Source organism: Limulus polyphemus, unplaced genomic scaffold (assembly GCF_000517525.1).
Source record: "Limulus polyphemus unplaced genomic scaffold, Limulus_polyphemus-2.1.2 Scaffold193, whole genome shotgun sequence".
NCBI lineage: Eukaryota > Metazoa > Arthropoda > Merostomata > Xiphosura > Limulidae > Limulus > Limulus polyphemus.
The window spans coordinates 682,008-693,167 of NW_013665803.1; the positions used below are offsets into that span (position 1 = coordinate 682,008).

At 31.6% G+C, this 11,160-nt stretch overlaps 1 protein-coding gene across 4 annotated transcripts in view; it reads left to right on the forward strand.

Moving 5' to 3' along the window:
- The window catches only part of LOC106478245 (protein Tob1-like), a 29,387-nt gene extending 22,016 nt beyond the window's left edge, over positions 1–7,371 (forward strand). For 3 of the 4 annotated variants that reach the window (XM_022381809.1, XM_022381810.1, XM_022381808.1), the window contains one exon: positions 1,825–7,371. In XM_022381809.1, the coding sequence (XP_022237517.1) occupies positions 1,951–3,231 (1,281 nt within the window). In that variant the 5' untranslated portion in view covers positions 1,825–1,950 and the 3' untranslated portion in view covers positions 3,232–7,371. The remainder of the gene's footprint in view (positions 1–1,824) is intronic. The other variant, XR_002609861.1, reaches the window with a different exon arrangement.
- The last annotated feature ends 3,789 nt before the right edge of the window (positions 7,372–11,160 follow it).

Sequence of the window (11,160 nt, forward strand, 5' to 3'; positions counted from 1 at the left end):
ATATATATATATATATATATATATATATATATATATATACAGCAAGAACTTAATATCCTGCAACAGACACTAAAACAGTAAAGAAGAAAGTAGCTAATCTAAAATAATGTAACTACCACAGGGAGAAAAAAAGAAATGGGGTGGGGGAATAATCGATGATGTTATGTAAAAAAATAGAGCATAAGATTCAAATATTTTTTTGAACGCTTAGGACTTAATTTTCCAAAAGTTACATAAAATCATCTTGGTATGTATAAGATAGTTATGTAAAGGTACAAGATTCAAAATTATTATTTCTTTCAAATAACTTATTTAAAAAATGTACACAGTTGTATTTACTTTATTTTCTTTTGCCTCAGTCAAAACAACTTAACTGCATTTGCATAACAGATTTTAAGAATGTTCCTGGCAGTCGAGCTGTTGATTAATATACATATAATATATAACATACTATAAAATCTGAATTTTCGTAATGTTTTAAACGGCGTGAAGAACATTTTTACTTCAACTAACATCTTTTTATCTTCATGAAATCTGTACTACGTACCTTAGAGATATTACAATGACAAGCTGCCAGGATTAATGAATCAATATTAAACGGTTTTAAATAACATGGTTGTGTAAAATATGTTACATTATTTATATTGTCAGTATTCCTTAATGATGAGAGAACGAAGAAATTACCAACCAGGAAATATCATTTGTTGTTTTTAAGAACCCTGTTTCAAGCTATGATTTAAGTCATTTCTAAAATATCATTCTTTTCTGTGTGGTGCCTGAAATTTGATCTATTTTAAGTAAACCTAATAAGAAAAAGTAACTTAGCTGTATTTTAAAAAATCACACACTATCTATTCGACTTAAGTGTCTTGATAGTAGCTGAACTGACATTTGTATAGATATCAACCGACAAAGACTTACCAAATCGATATATCATCCCCAAACCAGGCTAAATAAACTGTGGATGAGACCCTTAATGAATTATACCTCCAACTACAACTATTTCTAAATCACTTTTAGTAGAAGTTTGAATATAATATTTTAGAGTTTTTCAGTCATCGTGGTGTTACTAAGACTTATTTTGTGTACGAGATTAGAGAATAAACAAACTATACGATTCAGAAAATTTATAAGAATGAAAAATTACATTTTTATTTTTCAGGCAGAGACTGTTGTTAATATTTACAGAGGACGGAAGTCTTTGAATTAGTGTAAAAACCCAAGAAATAAAAGAACATACATGTAGATAGTACAGATTCTTATTGTAACGGTTTACTTTTCTTTTTTAATAAACATTTTCGTCAGGAGTGGACCAATCGATAGCCATAACAAAAATATCTAGTACTTCAACCATGCTTCTAAATATATCATTTCTACGTACTTCAATAACTGTGGATCGATAGGTTAAAAAGTCTTAAAGATGTTTATTTTATTTTTTAAAGTAAAAGTGTTCAACAAAACCCTTCATTAAAATTTATTCTTAAATATAAATAACCTGTATAACTCAATATGCATACTTAGTCTATTACTAATATAAATAACCTGTATAACTCAATATGCATACTAAGTCTATTACTAATATAAATAAACTGTGTAACTCAATATGCATACTAAGTCTATTACTAATATAAATAACCTGTATAACTCAATATGCATACTTAGTCTATTACTAATATAAATAACCTGTATAACTCAATATGCATACTAATTCTATTACTAATATAAATAAACTGTGTAACTCAATATGCATACTAAGTCTATTACTGATATAAATAGCCTGTATAACTCAATATGCATACTAAGTCTATTACCTTATCTTTACAGATTCTTCTGAATAATTGATGAGGCATAACGTCTAGGAAAATCTTTGCGTAGGTGCTTAAGAAAACAAGAGAAGTAACGTCTTGAATCTTCCTAAAAGAAGGTATTATCAACAGTAAAAAAATAATAATGCACGTCGAGGTACAAGTAGCTCTGAATTTTCTCATTTCTTTCCTTTATAACAAATTACCGAGAAGAAGAGTCAATCAGTTTGGAGAAGAGATGGAAAAGATGGTAAAACAGAGGTTTGCTGGCCATTGGTATCCTGAGAGTCCAATGAAAGGCTCGGGATTCCGCTGTTTGAAAACCACGCCTCCACTAGATCTAGCATTTGGTGCTGCCGCAATGTATTGTGGTGTGAACTTGTCTGACATCCAGGAGAACCTACCCAAAGATCTCAGCATTTGGATAGATCCAGGAGAGGTGTCGTACCGTCTAGGTGAGAAAGGACCCGTTAGAGTATTGTACAATAAAGCTAACAACTGTGGGGAATCACAGCATCATAAACTGGCGCTTCCTTTTAATCCCGAAGCTCGGTGTTTCAAACCAGTGGATCGAGCTACCACACAACTAAACCAGATCTCTCTTGATGCTACTTCTTCTCCAGACAACTGTGCCTCGATGTCTACCTTCAAGTCAAACAGTCCAGTAACCACCCTCTTCTCCCAGTCTGTAGCTCCACTTACTTTTACTACCGCTACTTTCGCACAGACAAAGTTTGGTTCTACAAAACCTAAAACTGTAGGTAAAAGATTCCATCGTCTTTCTCCAACAGAGCTCAATAATTACATTAAACAATGGGCAACGGCACAACAAACACACCAGAATTCTCCTCAGCAACGATCTTCTATTTCTAATCCCTCCTCTTTAAATCTAGAAGTCACCTCTCCCATATTCAGTTCAGCACCTGGGCCTTCACAGAAGCTTGGTTCTTTGTCACCCAACACCGAATTAAACGTAATAGTGATGACTCAACAATCACATTATCCCGCAACCACAGCGCCAATCCAAAGTCATTTGAGCATGTCAAGTACGCGAAATATGCCTACATCAACTCTGTATGAAAATATATTTGGTGGATTTGAAAACGACTTGGACCAGCACCCCAAACTTAACAGCAACGCTAACATAAGTGCTTCAATCTCGTCACTGAACATTAATACAACACCTATACATGTGGCATCTCAACAGCTTGTGAACTTGCCATCCCTTAACAGCCATTTTCCACCCTTCTTCAATAAATCATTCTTTGGAACTGGAAGAAATACCGCCTCAAACCACACTTCCTTCAATGTCCAAACGCTTAGAGAGGCAAACTCGAACATTCGTGATTTAAATTCACTACCAATGTTCAGCCCGATTAGCGTAACGAACCCAAATCATTACCAACATTTATTAACTGCTACTTAAAGATATCTCTCAATCAATCGATCGAACTCTGATCGACTAGTCCCTTTGTTTATCAGTTTAAAAATTAAGCTTTTCTATTTGGCCAGTCCTATTATTATAGTATAGCATATATTTTAAGCAAGTTTATGTAAGTTAATAAGAATTTTGTTTGCAGTTTGAATATGCATCTAAGTCATGGCCGTCTTTCATGATTTTTTTTTGTTATTTTTAGTGCAAATGAATATGGGTTCTAGCTGTTTTGCTTAACAGAAAACTAAATAATAAAATAGCTGATAATTAACTACTCTCAATTAAAGAATGTTTTCCAAGATGTCACCTTAGCTAACTAAAAAGTCTTCAATTACTGAACGCTTTCCAAAATATCACTAAGACTAACTAAAAGATACCTGGCATGGTCTAGTAATTAGGGCGCTCGACCCGCAATATGCAGGTCGCGGGTTCGAATCTCGTCACCGAACATTTTCACTCTTTCGGCCGTGGTAGTATTCAAATGCGATGTTAAATCCCATTTTTCTTTGATAAAGAGCAGCCCAAGACCTGTTTGTGAGTGGTGTTGACTAGTTGCCCTCTTTCTAGTCTATCGCTTCACAATTAGGGCAGCTAGTGCAGATAGCCTTCAAGCATCTTTTCGCGAAATTCAACAAACAAACTAAAAGATACTCAATTACATAACGCGTTTCCATATGTCACTATATACAACTACAGATCGTCCAGCTATAGAATATAATTCAAAATGTCAACATGCATAATTAAGACGTTCGGTGATGGAGTGTTCTCTAAGATGTCACCATGGAAAACTAAAGGATATCAAAGCATAGAATGGTTTTTCAAGATATCAACAGGAATAGCTATATGGTGTGTATTTCAAGATGTAAACTTGGATAACTAACATACATTAAGTTACAGAATATCTTCCAAACTTTCAGCATGAATAACAGTAATACTTCAATTAAGGAAAATGTATTACTTGCTTTCAACTCTCGATTTTTTTTCTAAGGTGTCAGTACACATAAGTATAAGGCATGTAGTTTAGAAATGTTTTACAAGGTGTCAGTAGAGAGAAATGTAAGACATTCGATCAAGAAATAATTTTCAAGTTGTCAGAAGAAATAGGTATAAGACATTCTATTAGGAAAGATTTCAGAAGAGAAGAATAAGACGTACAACCAAGAAATGTTTCCCAAGGTGTCAGTTGAGATAATTATAAAGATATACAATTAAAAAATGTTTTCTAAGATGTCAGTTGAGATACGTATAAGACATACGATTAAAACAAAGTTTAAGGTGTCGGTATAAAGTACACAACTGAAACATATTTTCTAAGGTGTCGGTAGAGATACGTATAAGGTATGCAATTGAAAATGTTTTCTAAGATGTCAGCAGAGATAAGTATAAGGTATACAATTGAAAAATGTTTTCTAAAGTAGCAGTAGAAATAAGTATAAGGTATACTATTAAAAAATTCTAAAGTATCGGTAGAGATAAGTATAATATATATATATATATACAATTGAAAAATGTTTTCTAAGGTGTCGGTAAAGATGAGTATAAAGTATACAGTTGATAAATGTTTTCTAAGGTGTCGGTATAGATAAGTATATAGTATACAGTTGAAAAATGTTTTCTAAGGTGTCGGTATAGATAAGTATAAAGTATACAGTTGAAAAATGTTTTGTAAGGTGTCGCTAGAAATACGTTTAAAGTATATAACTGAAAAATGTTTTCTAAGGTGTCGGCAGAGATAAGTATAAGGTATACAGTTGAAAAATGTTTTGTAAGGTGTCGCTAGAAATACGTTTAAAGTATATAACTGAAAAATGTTTTCTAAGGTGTCGGCAGAGATAAGTATAAGGTATACTATTACAAAATGTTTTCTAAGGTGTCGGTAGAGATTAGTATCAGGCATACAATGAAAAAAATGTTTTCTAAGGTGTCGGTAGAGATACGTATAAGACGTACAATTAAAAAATATTTTCCAAAGTGTCATCTCAACTACAATACTTCCAAACATGACACTGAAACAATATCTGGTTTAACCCTCTCACTGCCATGAGCACATGTACGGGATACAATATGTAACCTTTTGTTTTAGCCTTAAAGTGTGATATTAGGTTAGGGTTCTGGAAAAAATGTATGTAATAAAATACATCTTACAATTGATTTACAGAATATTAATTTTGCGAGTTTTGGAAGTACATGTACTGATCATTATTTTGATTCACATTTCTTACAATCTGAGAATTAATCATCTGTGAAATGTATTAGAAAATTATCGGTAAAAAATCAGCTGTGAGTATCTAAGAATAACCCTGACATCCGGGGAGTTATTTACCTAGACACGTGATATTGAAAAAGTTGAAAGGAATAGGAGATATGTATATAAAATCTTTTTTCTTTTTTTTTGAGATTCTATAATTTTACGAGCATTGTACTAAATACAAGAAATTGTATACTTCACAAATTTCTCACACAGAAACTGAAATGTTGAAGCCATGAAAAGTATTTTGAATATAATGGGTAATAAAATATTCCATTTATAATTGTGGTAGTAATGTTCATGTAAAACAACGTTATTAGTAACTTATCAAAAGTTAAAAACATTTAATTGGTTAAAAAATGTATTATGAAAAATAAAACACAATAACAATGATAAAGCGATCAAACCCAAAATTTAGATTTATGTATTTTCAAATGAATAGCATGGTTAATCAAGAAACGAAGGTCAAAAATTCTTAAAATAATCATTGCCAGCCTTTTTGTGCTGGAAGAAGAAAAAAGAAACATTGAATATTCACGAACATATCTTGTTTTGCTCATACTTGCGTTTCACTATTTCCATTGCTGATTCGGGACTAATTTACAACGTTACAATTGTCCAGTTCTAAAAGTATTGTGTGTATAGTGAGTAACTAATATTACATGTCAGTTGACGAAAAAGATTAGTGTAAAAATATTTTCGTACGTATCCAAGTTTATTTATTCCTTAAGTAGTTTATTTTTGCTTAATTTCCAGGTTATGAAGCAACGTTCCAATATCTTGTAAATATTGTCTCTTTTTCATTACTATTTGATAACACTTCAGTCGGTATTTTGTAAACAAGCTTAAGTAATAACGACCTCTGGTGTTACTGACATATATTTACTAGCTTAATATTTATAATCAAATATTATAATTATTACATTTGGTAAACTTCCAAGTAGTGTCAAATCCTATGTACCTGTTCTTTGTATAATGAAAGTATTTTATATTTTCTACTATAAAAATATACATAATGATAGCGACGTTTATGGATCTATTGATTACTTTTATATTTGTGTTCTCTGACAAAAAATTAAGATTAGTATGTTGTTATAACTATAATTGTAAGATAGTGAAAATGTATGTTTGTTTCGAACCGTATTGTACAATTTATTGTTCACATCAATTAATGTCCGATAGATCGAACAATATAGTTTTGCAGAACGTTGTTCAGACTAAAACTAAAACAGCATTACTTTTATGAAGAACACATCAAAATATTGGGTGAAATTACTTATTTTCTGTGTAAAATACTCGGGAAACCCAGGTAGTAATTAGTCAAACTAATTGTAATGTTGTCGGAATTTGGCTTTAAATTTATGTGACTCATGTTACAAAGGACTGTTATTATAAAATCAGGGACCCACAAACAATTTGGTGCATAAATACATTAGATGAATATAGCTAAAAATCGAATGGACCACATCGACAATTCTAGGGTTAAAAATATTCTATTCGAAAATTGTTTGAAATTCTTTGCTTACTTTTATAATTAATTCTCATAAACGTGGGTTATCTCAGTTTTCCCATTATGTAATATGAAAACGTAAAATTAGTCTTTTGTTCAAATCAAAACATCAGAGCAAATAGTGACAAAAATATTTCATTGAAGCTGCCAAACTACAGGATTTAAATCATTTTCTCATAAAAGTATGTATTTTTTATATATTTGCATTAAATGTATTGTGTGCAATGTTTTCAAAATATGATGTAGCGAAGGATGTAGAATTAGTCAATATATAATCGTTGTGGAATAATACCCCAAAACCTGAATTTTCCTTTTTCCCTTTTCGTTATTTTCCACATTATTTGTGATCTGTATGAATTTTTACATCAATAAAATGAAGCTTTTGAAACTTATTTGATTGTTACGTTGTATGACAAAACGTTCGAAATCTTATGAACTTCAGATATTTCCGTAAACAACCTCTGAAGTCAAGCCAACAATTGGTTAATAACGTGACGGTGTCAAATACATTTTATTGTTAAAATGTAACATACTTATTTAAATGACCATTTATTAGGTTTCTGCATGATTATTCAAATTTGCAGGATTTTGTTATTTTGAAAAAATACGCGAATATTCATACATCGTTTTGTTTACAAGCTATGCCATTATAAGGACTAGAGAAAATAGTGGCTTTGAGAACTCCACTCAGTAGAGTCAGCTAAACAAAATAGGCATTTAGTGTCGCTAGTAATGTCACTCAAGAAATATGAACACCAGTGATTCCTAATAACGTAACGCAAAATAGTACAGACTTAGTGTCTCTTATTAATGTCACACATCAAATATGAACACCCAGTGTTGTCTAGTAATTTACACAAAAATGTGGACACCTAGTGATCCCTTGTGATGTCGCATAAGAAATATGAACACCCACTGTAGCTTAGAAACGTCACACAATATGTATGAACACAAGTGATACCTAGTAATATCACAAGACATAATGACATCCAATAACTTCTAGTAATGCAAAAAAATGTGTACACCTATTAATATTTAGTAATGTCACACAAAACATAAGGACATCTAGTGACGCTTAGTAATGTCACACAAAACAAAACGACATTCATTGACGCTTAGTAACGTCACACAAAACAGAAACATCCAGTGACTTCTATTAATGCTACACAAAATATAAGGACATGCAGTGTCTTCTAGTAATGCTACATAAAACATAGGGACATCCAGTGAACGCTTAGTAATGTCACACAAAACAGAGACATCCAGTGACTCCCAGTAATGCTACACAAAACATAAGGACATTCAGTGTCTTCTAATAATGCTACACAAAACATTGGGACATCCAGTGACACTTAGTAATGTCACACGCCTTAACCATCTGGCCATGCCGGACCCGATCAGAAAAGAATCATGAAATTATGTAACAAAGTAAACCGTTTATTTGAAGAATCTCGAATAATGCGTGGGTGGAAGATAGAAGAGAGTTTAAGGATCTGTTTTTAAAGAATAACTAAAACCAGCTGTGGATATGAATCTTTTATGGACTAAATCTGCTTGGAATTTAGGAGTGGACAATGTTTCGACGAATTGAAAAAGGCTTCGTGCAGCCCAGGGAGGAAAACGTCGTTATTTTTGCACTTGAGACAAATGTAGTCCATAAAACTTTATTTTAGGCTTAGTCTTTTTAGCTTCGGATTCACTGAAAATGAAAACTTATATATGTAAGTAAAGATTTTGTTTGGTTGAATAATTCGAAATAAACAATTCCTTAAAACATACATTAGTTGTATAGATGTCATAAACAAAAGTACGATATTTTGCTTATTTTATTTTATTAAAAATGTTATGGATAACGGCTTTTAAGCTCTGAAAAGCAAAGTCTACATGAAAAGCTTCAAAATACCACAGAATAGAGTACATTGTACCAGAAAATGAACTTGTCATTATTCAATATTACTGTCTAGTTTACAAGAAGAGAAAACATTTCGTTACATGATTTACATATTAATGCTGTTTAATATAACAAAAACGTTGTCGTATTATTAAATCCTTGTCGGTTACATATTTAACAGTAGTAGTACCTTTTAAACTCATTAGGAACTTCCAACTAAAGCTAGCCTCTATAAAGCACGTTGACGTCATTCCATTCACTCAGTTCAAAACATGATTTTCAGATTCATGGAGTTTTTATAAACAAAATAAAGAACAAAACGGTTATTATTTTCAGTCACGTCTAAAATCTTACTAGAAAAGATATGCAACAAATATTGAATATTCTTTGGGTTAAATGTGTATCAAAAATGATAGATCGTTATGTGATTAAACAGCAACATTTACGTTTCATTATACTAAAATATCAAAACTAGTTTAAATATAGCAACTATAATTTGAATAAATCGATCTGTGCTTTTTTAACTTTAGATTACATTCCAATCTTTTTTTATTGTTCTGTTGTACTGACAGTTCTGTTAATCGTAAAAAAAACATGTTTGTTAGTCTAAAAATACATACTTTACTCGTTATTACTTATACTAATCATAGTCATCAGCCCTTTAATGATACCTTTCGGCTTTCCTAGCTTAAATTTTCCATAACAATCTGACTACTCAAAAGTATATTCATCCTTCGAAATATCTCTTTCAGGGAGCGTCCATGTTTTCATGCTGAGAAACTCATTCACGGAACTGAAAAAATGAGTTGTTTTTTCCAGCTATTTGCACGGATGGCATCATCAAGCTATCAACCGGTTACAGAAAAGAAAAAATATTCGAAAAGTTTTGTTCGTATGGTGTTATCTTCATTCTGTTTCATTAGAAGCAGTTCTTAAAGTCGCTAAACATGAGTTTGAATACTCATATCTGGTCTGAAGTTTTGTTAAAATTGCAACTTCATTTCATATACAAGTCTTCTGGGTAAGGTTCAATAAACTTTTTGTTTTCTGTAGTTTGTACTTTAGCTATTTGTTTTTGTTTCTCATATTTATCTTAAGTGCGATAACACTAGTTGTTTAATGGAAATTGAAATCCATCGAAGATATAGAGACACAATTGTTTTTCCATCATTTCGTTTAGATGCCGCATTCACCATAATTATAGTGTTAAATGTGTATGTGTTAAGAAATACCAAAGTTTAATTATTTCAGATGCGAGTTGTTTGAAAAAAACAGTCCTGTCTTACAAATGTAGTATTCACAGTCTAAATAGAGATCATGAATTAAACGGTACCGGTTTTGTGACGTTAAAATCACTTTTCAAATATTAGAACAAAAAACCCGAGAAATTCATACGGCAGTTATATCAAACATAAATATTAAACAGAACTATATAAAAGCGTGGACAGAAATCTATAGGGGTGATGTTTTTATAGGAAAAGGGGAATTAGTCGTGAAGCCATACTTGGTGGTTGGAGGGATGGTGTAACACGCTCTTTAGAAAAAAGTTTAAATTTTTATCTTTTAAATATTTTTATGCGTATAGTGATGAAATTTAGATGGTACAATATCACCCTTCGCACCCCTCTTGCTTACGTCGTATATGCGTATATTTTTGAATGTGTCTAATTATTTTCAGTGTTGGTTATAACGGAATAATAAATGATTTAGAACATTTTATCTGCTTTATTAGCTTGTAGATAAACGAAAAAGAATCTAAGTTCTTCATTATGTTTTCCTCACCAAAACGTCACTGAAAAAGAAACTACCAAGCTAAATTTGGCAGCATTCATAAAATACGTCTCCTCTATTTGTAACTATAACTTATTGTTCATTAAAAATTAAAGAACATATAAAATAAAACCATAGTTCAGTCAAGGTAGATATGCCGTTACCAAGCTACATATTTTTTACTAGGTGGAAGGAAATCAAATATATCAGCAGTCAATCGTTATTTTATAGCATTTTTTAAGGATTTTTCAGTGTATCAGAGCTACTTTGCTCTTATAGCACAGCTACTTTACGCTTACAGCACAGCTACTTTACGCTTACAGCACAGCTACTTTACGCTTACAGCACAGCTACTTTACGCTTATAGCACAGCTACTTTACCCTTATAGCACAGCTACTTTACCCTTATAGCACAGCTACTTTACCCTTATAGCACAGCTACTTTACTGTTAATAATTAAGAAATTGCTTTTTTATTTACCCTTCAAAATGCTGTGTTGTT